This window comes from Macrotis lagotis, chromosome X (genome assembly GCF_037893015.1).
Source record: "Macrotis lagotis isolate mMagLag1 chromosome X, bilby.v1.9.chrom.fasta, whole genome shotgun sequence".
Lineage (NCBI taxonomy): Eukaryota > Metazoa > Chordata > Mammalia > Peramelemorphia > Peramelidae > Macrotis > Macrotis lagotis.
Window position 1 is genome coordinate 77507267 of NC_133666.1, and position 18270 is coordinate 77525536.

General features: G+C 47.3%; 1 protein-coding gene and 1 long non-coding RNA gene across 9 annotated transcripts; one reads left to right on the forward strand and one right to left on the reverse strand.

The window, feature by feature from the left end:
- On the reverse strand, window positions 1-10021 carry LOC141502266 (uncharacterized). Of its 3 annotated transcripts, XR_012472478.1 has the most exons (4): window positions 4158-8852; window positions 3782-3972; window positions 1718-3454; window positions 1-260 (listed from the first exon to the last, which is right to left on the reverse strand). It is a non-coding gene; the product is annotated as an uncharacterized LOC141502266 (long non-coding RNA). The 3 variants fall into 3 exon arrangements; XR_012472479.1 differs by lacking the exons at window positions 1-260; window positions 4158-8852 and adding an exon at window positions 9881-10021 and having other exon boundaries at window positions 1564-3454; XR_012472477.1 differs by lacking the exon at window positions 1-260 and having other exon boundaries at window positions 1564-3454.
- Window positions 1963-11797, forward strand: PORCN (porcupine O-acyltransferase). 6 transcript variants are annotated; one of them, XM_074206919.1, is made up of 13 exons: window positions 1963-2062; window positions 2677-2891; window positions 3248-3440; window positions 3559-3602; window positions 3746-3969; window positions 4062-4192; window positions 4594-4719; window positions 4811-4911; window positions 5123-5199; window positions 5286-5349; window positions 5530-5615; window positions 5776-5886; window positions 10202-11797. In XM_074206919.1, the coding sequence occupies exons 2-13, from the start codon at window positions 2756-2758 to the stop codon at window positions 10391-10393; spliced, it is 1485 nt and encodes a 494-aa protein (XP_074063020.1). In that variant the 5' UTR covers window positions 1963-2062; window positions 2677-2755; the 3' UTR covers window positions 10394-11797. The 6 variants fall into 6 exon arrangements, with proteins under 6 accessions (XP_074063020.1, XP_074063021.1, XP_074063022.1 ...); XM_074206920.1 differs by having other exon boundaries at window positions 3788-3969; XM_074206921.1 differs by lacking the exon at window positions 10202-11797 and adding an exon at window positions 6087-6438.
- Window positions 11798-18270: the final 6473 nt, after the last annotated feature.

Below are 18270 nucleotides of genomic sequence, written 5' to 3' on the forward strand. Positions count from 1 at the left end.
TCCGCGCAGGTTAGGGCCTCCCCCCGACGAGCAGTCGACCAATCACCACTACAGGAGCTCCAAAGTCCCGCCCTCCCAGGCTAAGGCGATCCCTGGGTATTGAGCGCGAGACAGCGAACTCCCAGCCACCCAGGGCTCCTGACCGAAGGACCGCCCTGAGCCGATAAGGCGGTGTTACCGTAGCCAATTAGAAAGCCGCGGAACGTCTTCGGCTCCTCCCCCTCCCCGAAGCGGCCCAATGAGCGGCCACCGCGCGGCTCCTAGACACAGAGACACGGAGAGACGCGCAGAGACACGCACACTCAGCAACACGCTAAACCCACGCACGCACACACATGCGGTCCTCCTCCATCCCCCCCAAGCTCACCGGCGCCACCTTCTGGCCTTCGGGAACGTCGGTTCCCACCCCGGGCTTCAGGGGCTCCGCCCCAAGCCCTTGCCTACTCTCTTCTCTCGGGTTGCAGGCAGCTGGGGACCCCTTCCTCCCGCCTGCTTAGTGCGGCCTAGTTTTAGAGCGCCAAAGGGCAAACAGAAAGGTGCTATCCCCCATTTAGAGGAGGAAGCTGAGACCCAGGAAAGGCAGGGACATCTGAGCTGGCCGGGAAGGGTTTTAGAAGAGGGCACTGCTCAGAATCGCTTAGGGGGCCTGGGGGGGGGGGGGGCTGGCCCACTTAGAGGGCAGCCCCTTCCAGGATTCTCAAGGACCTCTTGACGGAAGACCCTTTATTTCCCTCCTCTGACACTGTGCACGGGCAGGGTTCCTCAGCCCTAGAAGACACGGCCTCCCTCCGCCTCCTAGAATTTCTCCTACGTTTTCTTTTGAGTTCTGCTCGGGGGCCACCCAGGACGCAAGGGCCAACTTTCCTGATTCTCCTTAATTGTTAGCTGCTGTCTCCCTCCTTCCTCAAATTCTGATTTCAAATGTCCTGGAAACATGTCTGCCCTCTAGCCGACAAGCTCTCGGAGGACAGGCTAGGGGCTGGATGTCTTGGTTCTTTGATCTCCACAGCTACGCTTGCAGAGGAGACTTGGCAAAATGCTTGTGGCTGACAATCTAGAATCCCAAAAAGCCTCCAACAGCAAGGTAGATTTACTGCCACCTGTTTAACTGTTTCTTCTGAGGCCCCACACAATAGCCCAGGGCTGAGGCAGAGACGCTGCATCTTCTTCCATCCCTCACCACCAAGAAAGCCACCTTAACCGGCTGCCTAGCCTATCCAAAATGAGTCGGGGGCGGGGGGAGGGGAAGCTTCCTCCAGATCAATAAAGCAGCTCGGGAACCTCCTCCGTTCCCTTCTTCCTCCTCCTTTTTAGTCCTTTTCTCCTCCTCTCTCCCTGGTCCTCTGCCCTTCTCCCATCCTTCTTCCTCCTCCTCTTGGGTCCCTTTTTCTCTTTCTCCTTTAGATCTCCTTCTACTCCTCTTCATCAGTTAATCACTTATTAAGCAATTCCCATGCACCAGACACCAGACACCAGTCAGTCCCTGCCCTCATGGAGGTTTACAATCTAATGGCAGATTGGTTCCCCTTCTCTCCCCCCCCCCCCGCTCTTTTTCCCTTCTCTTTCATTCTCTGCTCCCTTTTTTGCTCCCTCCTCCTTTTCTCTCTTCCTCTTCCTCCTTTTCCTCCTTCTCCTCCTCTCCGCCCGCGCCACACTGCTATTGGTCACGGGAATATTCTGCGCTTCTCTATTGGCAACAGCCTTCCCCTCCACTCACCTCCAGCCCCACCAGGTCCGGTAATATACTTTTTCCCGACCTCGACGGGCTTCCATTGGTCTACCGAACGTTCGGCTTCAGCTCATTGGTCGTCTCTTTCATAGTCCCACCCACCTCCTCCGCTCCCTCGACTGCCTCGGCTCCTTCTGCTCCCCCGACTTCGTCGCCCTCCCATTGGTTGTGCAAACGATCTCTCCGTTTTCATTGGCTCCGAACTATCTGGCTCAGAGCCGGCCTCCCCGCTGTGTTAAAGGAGCCGCCGTCAAGCCTGCGTGATTGAGGCCGGTGGAGAAGGTGGCTGGAAGGGAAGCCGCCCCGGTGGCCAGCGGAAGACGAGACGGCCAGGTAAGGGGCAGGTGAAGGAAGATCGCTCCGCCATCCTCTAAGCCACGGATGGGAGAAGGAAGGCGAAAAGGGGAAAGGAGAGGAGCGCCCTGGGCAGCATCCTCCGTCTTTTCCCATCTCTTCCATCATCTCGCTTCACCCCCCTCCACTCAGACCAAATGGGGGAGGGGGAACGCTGGCAGAGAGAGGGACACACGCAGCCCTTTAACGTTGCTTCCTCGCCCCCCCTTCGGCGCGGGCGTGCGCACACACACACACACACAACCCCCCCACACCCTCATTCACTCACTCACATTCACCAGCCACTAGGCCAGCCCATCACATACACAAGGTGAAACACCGGTTATGGCATCTCATGAACCCCCCCCCACACACACACACTCTAGCATGGCAGCCACACAATGCCCCTCCTACAGCATAGAGCAGCTCCTCAAACATTCCAGCAGCATGCCAGCTCATTATACACCCGCAGAACTGCATTCGCAGGGACCAGCAATCAGGCTGGCACCCTAAGTTCCCATAGGAGCCAGTCATATGACCAACCAAAGGTGCAAGGAGGAGGGGTGGCCCTAGCCCCATGACCCCATTCACCCCAATCTCCCATCCTTAACCAGCTCCTTAGCCCTGTCCCTGAGTTCATCATCTTGGTCTTGGTCACCGTCCATCTTCGCCTTCGTCTTTGTCTCCGTTGTCATGGCTACCTTCAGCCGGCAGGACTTCTTCCAGCAGTTGGTGCAGGGCTGCGTGGTCCCCACTGCCCAGCAGGGCCTGGACCAACTGTGGCTTCTGCTGGCTGTCTGCCTCACCTGCCGCCTCCTTTGGAGACTTGGTGAGTGGCCTGGCCTTGGGCCTTGACCCCTCTGGGAGGAGAGGAGAGCAGAGGGGTAGGGGGCTTCCTGGAACTTGAGTGGGGGGGGGGGGAGAATGACACCAGGCTTTCTAGAAGAAAGGCTGGCTCTCAAGGTTGTGGAAAGACTTCCTGGAGGCTGGCTCATCAGGGTTGAGGGGGGGAGGTGTTGTACTAGCTGGTTTTCGAAAAGGGAGTGGGAACCCCCTGGAGGCTGGCTACTGCAAGGAAGCTTTTTGGACGGAATTGGACTCCTTACAGTGCACACTTGGGGGAGGTGCCTTCCTGAAGGCTGGCTCCTCCCTCAGCCAAGAGGGTTTCTCCCTGTCACTCTACAGGGTTACCCCCAGCTGTGAAACATGCCAGCACTGTGGCCGGTGGCTTCTTCAGCCTGTACCACTTCTTCCAACGGCACATGGTGTGGGTGGTGCTGCTCAGCCTCCTCTGCTACCTGGTCCTCTTCCTGTGTCGGCACTCATCTCACCGTGGGGTCTTCCTGTCTGTCACCATCCTCATCTACCTGCTCATGGGGTAGGGGCCCTGAGCTGGGGAAAGGGGAAACCAGAGAAGCTGTAACACTGCTGGAATGGGCAAAGGGAGATGGGTCTTAAGGCTTGGGGAGGCAAACCAATCCATGTGCCCCCCTCAGGGAAATGCACATGGTGGATACTGTGACCTGGCACAAAATGAGGGGTAAGTACCCCCCCAGGGCAGACTTTTCTAGAATGACTTCCCCAAATCCTGACCCCTTTCCTCTCCCAACTTACTCCTCCTACCTCTCAGTACCTTCCTTGACCCCTGGTTGGTTGGCTGGTCATCCCCCTGGGGCCCCTCAGGTGCATGCACCTGCCGTCGTCCGCCTGCTCGCTCACCTGCAGGGGCCCAGATGATTGTCGCCATGAAAGCCGTGTCCCTGGGCTTTGACCTGGATCGTGGTGAGCTGGGTGCGGTGCCCTCACCTGTGGAATTCATGGGCTATCTCTACTTCGTGGGCACCATCGTCTTTGGGCCCTGGCTTCACTTCCGCAGTTATCTCCATGCTGTCGAGGGCCGACCACTGGTACTGGGCAGGAAGGAAATGGGAGCAAGTTTGGTGACAGGGCAGGCAGGCCAGGACAGCCCCCTGATGTCTATCTTCCCCATGTCCTACAGAGCTTTACATGGCTGGGGAAGGTAGCAGGAAGCTTGGCCCGGGCCCTACTCTGCCTGGTGGTTTCAACCTGCGTAGGCCCCTATCTCTTTCCTTACTTCATTCCACTCTACGGGGACCGGCTGCTGCGCAGGTGAGCTGGGTCAGGTGATGGAGCCTGTGTTGAGCTCCCAGCATCAGCCCTCTCTTCTGGCTCCTAACCTCCATTCTAGGCTGCTTCCCACTCCAAGCACCCCTGACTTTTTCTCCTCTCCCCTCCTCATGCCTCCACATCTGTCATATCTTTCCAACCTGCAGCAAGAAACGGCAAGTGAGGTAAGTGGTGTCTAGCTTACCCACTCTGGCTCTCCACCCCCCTCCTCTGTCCTCTGTCTTCCTGCTGACACTTGTCTCTTCTCTCTTTTCCCTTATTTGTACTTCATTCCTCAGGGGTGCTGTGGCCAGGTGAGTCTCTGTTGGTATTGGGGAGGCAGGGGACTTAGAGTGTAGAGATGGCCCAGTGTGGGACACCAAGCTCTTCTCTCCCAACCCCAGGTGGCTGCGTGCCTATGAGAGCGCCATCTCCTTCCACTTCAGTAATTACTTTGTGGGTTTCCTGTCAGAAGGCACAACTACACTGGCTGGTGCAGGTTTCACAGAAGAGAAGGACCACTTGCGCTGGTAGGGGGAAGTCTTTTATGGCTCTGATCCATGTGCTGAGGGTAGCAGCTGGACTAGCCCTTCCTCCTCCCAACCACTCACCTTCCCACAGGGACCTTACTGTGTCAAGGCCCCTGAATGTGGAGCTTCCCAGGTCCATGGTTGAAGTCGTCACCAGCTGGAACCTACCCATGTCCCACTGGCTCAATTCCTGTGAGACCCATCCCTGTCCCACTGGCCCTGGGGAGGGAGGAAGCTGGGGATTTCTCTATCCCCTTCCTTCCTAGATGACATGAGAGACCATGAAATATCCCAGGCTTGGGGGGTGGGGGTGGGGAAGGGGAGGGTAAGGAGGCCTGGTACCTGCCATTCCCCCTTCTCCCAACAAAACAAAAGGTGAAGCTCATTCCCTGGCCTTCTCCAGATGTTTTCAAGAATTCCCTTCGCCTTGGCAAGCTCTCAGCCCTCCTTGTGACCTACGCTGCCAGTGCCCTCCTGCATGTAAGGAATGGGCGAGGTGGAGGTTTGGGGCTGTCCCTTCTTGCCCCACCTCTGCCCCATGGACTCGCCTTCTCTCCACCCCCCAGGGCTTCAGTTTCCACTTGGGAGCCGTGCTGCTCACCCTCGCTTTCATCACCTACGTGGAACATGGTGAGATGCCTCCCTCCTCTCTTCTGCTCACCTCACCTTTTATACCTTGCTTCTTCCTGCCCCTTTCCTACTTCCCTTATCCCCTTTCCCAGATCATGAAATCCTCCCATCTTCATTCCCTAACTCCCTTGAGAGCCCCTACTTCCAAAGAACTGCCAATTCTCCTTTCCTGGTCCTCAGTGCTCCGGAAGCGGCTGGCTACCATCTTCAATGCTTGTGTCCTCTCTAAGCGCTGTCCTCCAAATTGTCCACACCAACACCGCACGGTGAGATGACTTTCCCTTCCCCTTCTCCCAAACTGTAATCTAGACCAAAGTGCCCTCCCTTCTTTCCCTCCTTGACCTCTTGCCTTCTGCCCTCTCCTCCCTTCCCTTTGCGGGGGGGATGCTCCAAACATCACCACTGCATTCCTCATGTCTTTTCTAGGGTCTGGGCGTGCAGGCCCTCAATCTGTTCTTCAGGGCCTTAGCTGTCTTTCACTTGGCCTATCTGGGTTCTCTCTTTGATGTAGACACTGATGATGCCACTGAGGAGCAGGTAGGGTTGGATAAGTCACCCACACACCAGTGGAGGGACTGGAAAAGGCATGAGGGATGGGGAGTTGCTTGGCCATTTGGCAGTCCTTCTGGGTGGCCATTGCTACTGTCCATCATAGTCACCCCTGTCCTGTCCTCAGGCCCCTTGGGGCAGGGGTGGCCCCAGCCTCTTTACCACTGCCATGCTCATCCCCTTCCCAGGGCTACGGCATGTCCCACACCGTCCGCAAGTGGTCTGAGCTCGGCTGGGCCAGTCACTGGCTCACTTTCAGCTGCTGGATCTTCTATCGCCTCATCAGCTGAGGGCCCTTCTCTCCCACCACCCCTTCTCTTTCTTCCCCCTTTGTTGGGTCCTCAGTACCTGCCCTGGGCACAAAGTGGAGTCCTAGCCATTGTGACCCCCCTCCCCCAAAGGGCTCTGGGGATTTGGGGGGAGGGGTCCTTGGAGGGCAGGACCCTGAGACCATGTCTTCCACCTCCACATCCTACTAGAAAGTTCCCCCTTTTATAAATGGTTTGTTATTGTCAGATAAAACTAGGTAAGGCACATGTGCCCGAGCTGTGTGTGTGAGCTATTTCCCTAACTCTGAGCCCTCCCAGCAATCAAGAGGCAGGAGGCACTGGGGCTATGGAATTCTGAGGGCCTTCCCCCTTACCCAGGTTTTGGTCCTAGCCCACTTGCTCATGCTCTAGATGCACAAGGCAGGTCCCCAGGCTTCTCTGAGGACACAGGTCTCTGGCCCAGAAAAGCAGATGAGTGGCAGGTGGCAATACTGAAGGGCAACTTCAGGCTGTCCAAGAAAGAATAAAGGGAATTGGGAATGATGGCCATTGGAGGGAGCTGGATAATGTCCAGGTCTTAGGTGGCAAAGGGGCAAACCAGCAAGAATGGTGGAGGAAGATCACAAAGGCTGCAAAATTAGAGCAGGAACCCACAGAGAGAGCTCCTTCTGTTATCTAGGGGATGGAGGGAGGGGGAGAGGTGGGGCTGTGCATGTTGGGGACTCAAACAGCAGGGGTGAATGGTGCTGGCAGACCACAGATGTGGAAATCAGGAGCAGACTGGAGATTCTCCCCCAGGTCCTAGGACCCCTCAATCCCATCCTGCTGTTGCCCTCTTTTCAGATCCCCCTTTTCTGGCCATGCTTAGAGTTGCATGGACCACTGCCACTTGTTACTCCATGACCTTGCCCCCATTGCAATCAACCTTGCCCAGTTCTCACCCAATTCTTCTCAGCTCCCTATGGTTCAGAGGATCAAGTCCAGCCCCACTGACTCAAGCCAGTTTCCTGTTGTTCCTCCTCAGCTAGCAGCTCTCTGGGCTGTCCCTTGAGCTGTATTGTGATAGTTTAGACTACAATCTGCTAGAAGATGTGCTCAGGTGTCCCTGCCCTCCTCAGCTTTTGACAAGACTCTTAAGTGACAGAGGGTGAGAGGCTGAATTTGATGCATTTCAGTCTTCTTTTAATGCCCGGGACCTGCCCACCAGAGATTATGGGTTCTGAGGCTACTAAGGAAAGGGCAGGCTTAGAATATTGCCTGGAGAGAGCAAAACTGGATGGAGCCTGGAGGGAAAGGTTGCACAATAGAAAATAGAGAGAATTTAGCCAGAAGGACAAAAGGGGGACATGGGAAAATCAGCTTCTAGAAGGAAGAGATCAACTGGCAATGGGGTATGTTTGGAATGGAGGGAAGATAGTCAAGAGGTCCAGAGCCTCTTCAGGGAGCCTGTGGCTGTTTCCCTTTCTCCTACTCGTCTTTCTTGCTGGACTGGGTTTGACCCATAGGACTTTGGGGAAGGGGAGTCAAAGCTGGAAGCAAAGGCATAGTCAAGGATTGACCCTGTAGGACCTGAGAGGATGGGGGGGAAGAGATGATTAGAAAGGGCCAAAGTCATCATACCCTGTCATCCCATGCCATCTCATTTCAACAAGGCTTCAGAATGAGGAGACAGCAATGAGCTTGGATCATCTTCAATACTTGAAGGCCTGGACTTCGGGCAAGACGTGGGAGACCTTCAGAAGGTTTTTCAAGTATGAGACTGGGGGGGGGTGATGAGATACAGTCAAAAAGAGCTCAGTGTGGGTGTACTCTATGGCATGTAAGCGAGTGAGTGAGGAAAGAGTCAGTTGGAGAATAGGCAAGGACTGCAAAACTCACCAGAAAGGTCAAGGCAGAAGCATCAAAAGCTCTAATATGGGACCAAGAATTACAAGGGAAGACAAAAGCAACTGGTAGACAAGGGTATCAACTAAGAGAGAAGTGGCATTGCCTGGAGATGGGTTGAAATGCCTTGACTGACACCAAGCTCCTATTCCCCTGTTCATCCTCAGAGGCCTCATCCCACAGAACTAGGTGTGCTGGTGGCCAGTTAAAGTAGAAATGACTTCCTGGGCATAGGTCACCTGTTTGTTCGGGATGGATGGGGGAAAACAAGACTTGAGAGGTCTCTGTTAGTAGGAATGATACCAGGTCACTAGGCCACAATACAGTTAGCCTGACCCAGGGACCCTGGCGGGGCCTAGAAACAAATTGCCACAGAAGGAGGCCATGACGATTATATTCAGGCAAATTAGTGGTGAAAGGGCTTTCCATATAGTAACTAGGGCGCAACCGGGGTACAGGGAGGCAGGCACAAAGGCAGCTCAATGCAGCCTTACCCTAGTTTCTGACTCAAGTTCCTGGGGGTAGTTCATCCCTAGCAGGTAGCTGTGGGGGCGCCCCACACCCCACATGCTGTCGGCAAAGTCCTCGCTCCTCCCAGGGATCCTCCAGCCCTAGGGCTGGATACCTAGAGAGACGGCACGATGCAGCCCGGGGAGAAATGGGAGCTTCTTGCTCTCCTGGAGCCGGTGCCAGTCAACCTGCAGCTCTGGGGCCAGGGAATCTGGTGGCCCAGGATCACCCCCTGGGCCCTGCCTTCCGCCCCCACCCACCCTGCCAAGCCCAGCTGGGAAGCCACTAAGCGCAGGCCTCAACTCGCCACCGAGCCATCTACGCACGTACACACGCACCGCCCTCTGGGACTTGTAGTCCCTCCTACCCCCCCCCCCCCCCCGCGAGCTCCGCACCCCGGGGCCAGGAAACTACTGGCGTCTTCTCTCCCGAGACGCGAACGGGACAGCGGAAGTGGGAAAGGCCCATTCCGCCTCTTCCTCTTCTGGGCAAGACTCTCCTCGCGGAGGCGGAGCAGTGACGTCACGGAGTCCAGGGCTGGGGGAGGAGGAGTCTGGGAGGGAGCCCCGAATGGGTTGGGCGGAGCGGCACGGAGTGCCCTCGCCCCCGGGTGAGTGGAGGAACCCGTTCCGAGACAGTGCGCGCGAGCCTCGGCCTGGGACCTATTCCTGTCCTGTGCCCCTCGAAGCTGTGTCTGAAAGGCCTGGGCCTGCGCGCACACATCCTTCCTGCCCGGGTCCGACGTCCAGCCTCGCCCCCTCTGCGAGTCCGCCGGGTTTCAGGGCCTAGAAAGCTGCAGAACCGGAAAGCTAGAGAGACCTGCTCCGCCCCAGCGGCCGGAAGCCCAAGACTCCGCGGCCGGGCGCAGGCCCCATGCCCCACGGGCAGGCCTTGCGTCACGTCACAGGAAACTGGGCGACGCTCCTCCCCACAAAGAATGACTTTCTCTTCGTCCCTGCTTTTGTTCTGACTTCAGAAACTGTTCCACATTGACGCAGCCAGCCCCCTTTCGATCCTCCCGACTTGCTTTGCCTGACCTTTTTTTTAACTTCTATTTTATTTTCAGTTTAGTTTTTCTCCCCCTCCCCCTCCTACACCCATCGAAAAAATTAGGGGCAGCTAGGTGGCACACTGGCCCTGGAGTGAGGAGGACCGGAGTTCAAAGCCGGCCTCAGACACTTAATAATGGCCTAGCTGTGTGGCCTTGGGCAAGCCACTTAAGCCCATTGCCTTGCAAAAAATAATAATAATAAAACACCCTCCGGTGCAAACATATATAGTGAAACCAAAACAATTGGTCACGTCGGAAAAAAATTTACCTCAGTCACCCTTCACAGTCCTTCAGCTTTCGATCTAGAGGTCGATCGCATTTGTCATCACCGATCCGTTGTGATTGTCATTGGTCACTGATTCCAAAGTTCTTAAGTCTATCACAGTAGCTTTACAATATTGCTGTTACTGTTGTGCTCACTTCCCTCATACAAATCTGACAGCGCCCCCTTCAGTTATTACAGTCACAGTCATGTGCCATAGTCTATTCAACCATTGTTGGGCACTCTCAGATCCCAACTTCTGCCATGCAAAATGCTGCTACAAATATGTACATATCAGTTTTTTCCCCTTTTCCATCATCTCTTTAGGATACAGACCCAGTAGTGGCATTGCTGGATCAAAGGCTATGCACATTTTTGTTGCCCTTTGGGAGAAATGCCAAACTGCTCTCCAGGAAAGTTGGATGGGTTCACAGCTCCACCAGCAATGTATTAATGTTCCAGTTTTCCCACATCCTCTCCAACATTGATCGTTTTCCATTTTTTTGTCATATTGGCTAATATGTAAGGTAAGGAGATACCACAGGGCCATTTTAATTTGTATTTCTCTAATCAAGTGACTTAGAGCATATTTTCACATGACCATAGATGGTTTTAATTTCTTGATCTGAAAACTGCCTGTTCATATACTTTTACCATTTTATCAATTGGGAAATGACTTTTAACCTTATAAATTTGACTATTTTCTATCTGAGAAATGAGGTCTTTATCTGAAACACAGTAAAAATTGTTTCTCAGCTTTCTGTTTTCCATCTAATGTTGGATGCTATCATTTTGTTCATGTAAAACCTTTTTTATTTAGTATAATCAAAATTATCCGTTTTATATCTTGTAATTCTTTGTCTCTTGTTTACTCAGTAATTCTTTCTCCAAACATCTGACAGATTAACTATTCCTTGCTCTCCTAATTTGCTTTGGTATCACCCATGGCTAAATGATGTACCATTTCAACCTTATTCCGTATGAGATGTTAGTAATTAGGAAATGACTCATATTCCTGTAAATTTGACTCAGTTTCCCATATAGTAAATAAATGAAATCTTTATCAAAGAACAATCTTTGTACCAACAATTTCTCCTCAATTTCCTCCTCCCCCCTCATTTTAGCTGCTTTTGGAATTATTTGTAGAAAGACTTTAATTTTATATAATCAAAATTATCCATTTTATCTCCTTTGAACCTCTTTGTCTCTTGCTTGGATGTGAACTCTGTTTTTCATAGCTACCTAGAAAGATCTTCATAGAATTTACTGTTAATTTCTTCCTTATTACACTAATTTGATTATGATGTCACCCTTTATATCAAAATCATATAGCCATTATGACCTTTCCTTGATATATGGTATAAGAACCTACTTAGTTTCTGACAGACTACTTAACAGTTCTGGTTGAATAATGAGTTCTTGCTCCAACAGTTGGAGTTTGAATTTATAAAAAAAAAACAAAATTATTGTGTTCTAAACATTGTGTAAGTAATCTATTCCACTAATCAATCTCTCTTACCCAATACCAAGTGGTTTTGATGATAACAAATTTGTACTAAATGTTGAGATCTGGTACCACTAATCCACCTTTCTTACCCTTTTTTTTCATTGGTTGCCTTCATGCCACTGAGCTTTAAAAATGAATTTTTAGATTTTTTTTTCTAGCTCTGTAAAGTAATTCCTCTTCGTTTAATTGGTATAGCACTGAATAACTAAATTAACTTACATAGAATTGTCATTTTTATTATATTGACCTGGTTTACTCATGAGCAATGAATATTTCTTCATTTATTAAATCTGTATTTGTGAGGACTGCTTTGAATAATTGTGTTCCTGTAGTTCCTGTGTCTGTTTCTTGGTCGGTAGACTCCCATATATTTTATGCTGTCTGTGGTTATTTTTAATAGAATTTCTCTATCTTTTTCTGCCTGCTGAGTTTTGTTGATAACATATACAAGTACATATATCTTGTGTGGATTTATCTGTTCCAACTTTGCTGAAGTTAATAGCTGTTTTGATTAGATTTTTATTTGACTCTGTAAGGTTCTCTAGTAAACCATCATTGCATTTGCAAAAAGTGACACTTTTATTTTTTCTTTGTGCTTTAATTTCCTTATTTTCATCTCTATATATTGACATAGATAATGTACAATATCAAAAACAGTGATAATGGACATCCTTGCTTCAGGCCTTTTATTGGAAAGGCTTCTAGCTTGTCTCCATTATAGATAGTACTTGCTCTTGGTTTTTAAATACCACTTATTTTAATGAAAGTTCCATTTATTCCTATTCCTTTCTACAATTTTAAACAGAAATAGTAGTGAAGTCTATCAAAAGCTTCCGCTACATCTATTTATATATTGTTATTCACTTGTTTTCAGTCATGTGAACTCTATGAGCCCATTTGAGTTTTTTTTTTGGCAAAGATACTGGAGTGGTTTCCTTCTCCAACTCATTTTACAGTTGAGACAAACAGGATTAAATGACCTGCCATGGGTCACATAGTAAGTGTTTGAGGTCAGATTTGAACTCAGGAATATGAGTCTTCCTGATTTCAAACCCAGAGTTCTAACCACTGCACCTACACACACACACACACAATCATGTCGTTTTTTGTCATTTAATATGCTCGATTATACTAATTTCCTAATTTTGAACCATCTCTGCACTCTTTGTATCTCTAACCTGGTCATAGTATGTGATCTTTGTACATATACACAGACACACATATATCATATGTATGTATATCTTATATATTTTGGTGATAATCTTTGTGATAGCCTTGCTTGTATCTTATTTAAAATTTATGCATTAGCATTCATTAGGGAAATCCTATATAGATCTATAGTTTTCTTTCTCTGTGCTTTGACTCTCCTGGCTTATTTGTGTCATAGGAATTTGGTAAGACTACTTGAATTATTTTTATTTTTTTCAACTTATGTAGTGTTAGAATGAATTGTTCTTTAAATGTTTGGTAGAATTTGTAAATCCATCTAGTCCTGTTTTTTTTTTTCTTCATGGGTTCATTTATGTAATATTCAATTTCTTTTTATAAGGTATTATTATTTATTCTAATTCCATTCCAGATATCTAGTAAATTTATACTTTTGTAAATATTCATCCATTTCATTAATATTTTCAACATATAGTTGGGTGCAACAGCTCCTCTTAATTGCTTTTATTTCATTAGTTGTGAATTCAACTTTTCCATTTTTGATACTGGTAATTTAGTTTGCTTTTTATTGACTTACTTATTTTGTTGAATTTTTTTAAACCAGCTTCAACTTTTATTTCACAGTTGAATTTTTTTTAATTTTTGATTTTGATAATCTCTCCTTTAGTTTGCAGGATTTAAGATAAGCCCATATAAATCAACAGTGTTTCTTTATATAACCAACAAAGCCCAGAAAAAAAAGAGATAGAAAGAGAAATTCCATTTAAAATAGTTATAAACAATATAAAATACTTGGTAATCTAACTGCCATGACAAAGCCAGGAACTGTATAATATAAACACAATTACAAAATACTTTTCACACAAGTAGAGCTAGATCTAAACAAATGGAAAAATATCAATTGCTCACAGGTAGGCCAAGCTACTATTATAGAGATGACAATTTTACCCAAATTAATCTACTTATTCAGTGTCATACCAATCAAACTACCAAAAAATTATTATATAGTTAGAAAAAGTTGTAACACAACCTCAGACACTTAATAATTACCTAGCCATGTGGCCTTGGGCAAGTCACTTAAACCCATTGCCTTGAAAAAAAGAATCCAAAAAAAGAAAAAATTATACCAAATTCAACTGGAAGAATAAATAGTCATGAATGTCAAAGGAATTATTGACAAAAAAATTCAAAAGAAGGTGACCAGCTCTTGAACCATATTATAATAGCAGCAATCATCAAAATTATTTGGTATTGTGGTGGGTAAGTGAAATAGATTAGGAACAAATGAAACATCAAGAAATGACTACTTTTTGATAAACCCAAAGGCTTCAGCTTCTGGAATAAGAACTTACTATTTGAGAAAAACTGCTGGAAAAACAGGTAAACAGTATGTCAGAAACTAGCCATAGACTAATGTCTCACACCCTTATACCAAGATAAAATCAAAATGAGTACATTATTTAGACATAAAGAGTAATACCATAAGCAAATTAGAAGAGCAAGGGATAGTTTATCTGTCAGTTCTATGGAAAGGGAAGCATTTATGACCAAAGAAGAGATCAAGAACATTATAAAATGCAAAATGGATAATTTTGATTACATTAAAAATCTTTTGCACAAACAAAACAAATGCAACCAAGATTGGAAGGAAAGCAGAAAAGTGGGAAACGTTTTTTATAGACAGTGTCTAATAAAAGCTGCATTTCTTAGATATTTAGAGGAATGAATTGATGATTTTGTACAACTCTGCCTCACTTAAATCCAATTGGCTTGCAAGTCAAGACGTCACCCTCCTAATGTCATTGGTCCTCCTCAAGAATAAAGGATGAACAACAACAATTCTCTTATTGTGACTTTATTGCATTGCTCTCATTTCTTATTTTTTCTTCTACGACTCTCATTTGGTTTTTAAAATAATTTTTTTGCTTTTTTAAAAATTAATTTGTTCTTTAACACTTTCAGGAGTTCTTGTTAAGTTTGGGCCTTTTTTTTTGCTTTTTTTGGGGGGTGAGGCAATGTGGCTAATTGACTTGTCCAAGGTCACAGAGCTAGTAAGTATCAAGTGTCTGAGTTAGGATTTGAACTCAGGTCCTCCTGACCCCTGGGGTGGTGCTCTAACTACTGCACCACCTAGATACCCCCTCTTTGAGATTTTGATTTTAGATGTTTTTAATTAGTGTGTGTGTGTGTGTGTGTGTGTGTGTGTGTGTGTCTTTAGCTTTCCTGTCACCATAGTATTTCTTTATAGTCATTCTTTTTTTGCTTGCTCATTTTTCGAGTTTACTTTTTGATTTTGAATTTGATGTTAGTGTTGTGTTCTGGTTACTTTGGGAGAGAACCCAGAGATTCTTTTGATTTGGTGATACTGCTAATAGACCTGTACTCCAAAAAGATAAAAAGAGAGAGAGAGAGAGAGAGAAAATTAGCCCATGAGTAAAAAATTATTTGTGCCAAAGAATTGGTATCTGAGGAGATATTTAATTGGGCTATGACTGAGCAAGTTATAGTATATAGTTGTTCTGTCATGTCCAACTCTTTGTAATCCCATTTGGAGTTTTCTTGGCAAAGATTCATGACTGGTTTGCCATTTTACAGTTGGAAAAACTGAGGCAAACAGGGTTAAACGACTTGCCCAGCTAGTAAATATCTGAAACCATATTTGAACTCAGGAAGATGACTCCAGGTCTGGCACTGTAGCACTTACCTAGCTGCCCAAAATGGTATATGCTTCTGGAAACCTATTGTGTTCTAAGAAATGATGAAGGATGTGGTTTCAGAGAAATCTGGGGCTGTATACCCTTTGATCCAGCAATACCACTACTGGGTCTATACCCTGAAGAGATGATGAAAAAGGGTAAAAACATCACTTGTACAAAAATATTCATAGCAGCCCTGTTTGTGGTGGCAAAGAATTGGAAATTAAGTGAATGTCCTTCAATTGGGGAATGGCTTAGCAAACTGTAGTCTATGTATGCCATGGAACACTATTGTTCTATTAGAAACCAGGAGGGATGGTAATTCAGGGAAGCCTGGAGGGATTTGCATGAACTGATGCTGAGCGATGAGCAGAACCAGAAGAACACTGTACACCCTAACAGCAACATGGAGGCGATGATCAACCTGGATGGACTCGCTCATTCCATCAATGCAACAATCAGAGACAATTTTGGGCTGTCTGCAATGGAGAATGCCATCTGTATCCAGAGAAAGAACTGTGGAGTTTGAACAAAGACCAAAGACTATTACCTTCAATTTAGAAAAAAAAAACCATTATTATGTAATTTTGCTTTCTGTTACACTTTCTTCCTTAAGGATCTGATTTCTCTCTCATCACATTCAACTGAGATCAATGTATAGCATGGAAACAATGTAAAAACTAACAGAGAAATCTCGGGAAACTTAGTATGAACTGAGAAAGTGAATTGATTAGAGCCAGGAGAAAAATTTATTACTATGACAATATAGTAAAGATAACTTTGAAACAATTGGGAATTCTGGTCACTGCAATGAACAACCACAGTTCTAAAGGACTAATGATGAAATATGTCCCTCATGTCCTGAAAGAGAGCTGAAAGTTTCAGGCACACAGAATGAGATGTTTTTTTCCCCCACAACATGGAAATTTGTTTTGTTTTACTATATGTGTTTGAAGAGGGGGTTTTTCTTTTGTTCTAAATTGAAGGTGAGGTTGTGATGGGAGGGAGAGAAGTGGGATATTTGTTGTTTGAAAAAATAAAATATCTTTCTTAAAAGATCAAAATTGCCAAAAAAAATTTTAAAAATCAATTTAAAGACCCCCAGGTAAGAAATCCTGCTTTAGAGATCATTTTTCCATTCTTTCCTTTGATTTCTCATGGCCAAGAAATATGGTTCCTCCTCCCTGGAGAGTTGGGATGTTCCTCCCTCCCTGGGGAGTTCCTTGGTAAGTTGTTTGACGTCAAAATTCTGTTTTCACCCCAATATTTCTGGGATCAACTGGAGGAGGCTGAAGATGGGTGGGGTAGAGAGATTCAGTTCCATAGCCTGAAGGAAGAATAGGAAGTATTGGGTGTTGGAGGATAGGAGAAATAGGTGGGTACCACTGAAAGCCAGAGCTCAGTTCAAAAACTCAGGGAGTCTTTGTGGGTCAGTTTTCTCCAGGGAATTGGACTGGATGGTTGCTAAAGTCTCTTCCAGGTCTGCCCTTCCATTATCCTAGGATCGATCTTTCCTTGAGAGAGGAAAGAGGGAGAGGAGTGTGCATTAGCAGCTGGTGCAGGACTGCGGGAAGGAAGAAACACGCTTGCGCTGATCAGAGAGGAAGGAGGGAAGGAGGGAGGAGTTAACGGCAGGCTGGAGGAGGAGGAGGAGGAGGAGGAGGAGGAGGAGGAGGAGGAGGAGGAGGAGGAGGAGGAGGAGGAGGAGGAGGAGGAGGAGGAGGAGGAGGAGGAGGAGGAGGAGGAGGAGGAGGAGGAGGAGGATGGCAACTCTGTCGCCACTGCTGCTCACCTTGGTTTGGGCTGGAGTCCTGCTCCTCCCAACAGCGACCTATGGCGCAGTCATTGCTCAGGTATTCGTGCCCTCCAAATTTTACCAGGTCCTCTCCAGACCGGGTCTGCTCAAGTGAGGAAAGGAAACTGGTGGGGTATGGTGGCAAGGGATTGCGGTGGGAAGGATCCAGGGAGATCCTCTGATTAGGGTTACTGCAACTGCCATCATCTCTAGTCTACTGGATCCAGCAGAGGGAGGAACCGTACCAGAGTGTGGAGCTGTCCGAGGTTCTGGAGGAAAGAATAAGCTGAATATGTTGGGATTTTGTGTGACACTGGATTTGTGTATGGTGTGTGGGGATGAGATTGTGTTGTTTTGGGGCAATGATTCTTTAGACGTTTGACCTTTGTCATATTGTAGTTGTGTGACTGCACCTGATGTCATCGTGTTTTGTTGACCAACTTGATTATAGTCGTGGCTCATGTGCAGGGTTATGGTCAGAATATGTCTGTGAGTTAGTCATATGATGTACCTGTGAGTGACACTGAGCCTGCATTTGGGGGGTGGGGGTAGAGCAAAGCTTGTCTCTAAATCCCCTAGTCCCTGTCACAGCAGTTTCCATCCTCTCCCCTTCCTGCTGTATCTTTGAGCTTCATCAAGTTGGTGTGCATTGGGAGAGGGGAGAAAGGGTTATGGGAGAAAGTAAGCTTCCTTGTCCTTGTGGCTGTGTTAGAGCCTGTGTGCTTCTGTGATGAGCTTTGAGATTTCAGGGACTAAGCAGCAGTTTATTTTTATTTTTATTTTTATTTTTTAGGTTTTTGCAAGGCAATGGGGTTTAAGTGGCTTGCCCAAAGGCCACACAGCTAGGTAATTGTGTCTGAGGCTGCATTTGAACTCAGTCCCTCCTGACTCCAGAGCCGGTGCTCTTTCCACTGCCACCTCGCCGCCCAGCATTTTTGTTTTTAATCTATTTTGTTAATATTTTTGTGCTATAGTTTAACACCCCATGTTTCCAAATCTTCCCTCTACAATCCCGAGTATCATTTTTGTCTTGTCTCTGATAGACAAAAGGCACTTTCTGTCAAAACACAAGTGACGTTTTGAGGAAAGCTCTGGAGTTCAGGGCCATACAGACAAATGACTCTTAGAAAAAAACCCCCACTGAGTCACTAAGACAACTTTGTGAGTTTTTATACATCTTGATTAGGCAGATTTCTATATAAAAAGCTTTCACTAGTTCTCACAGAAATGA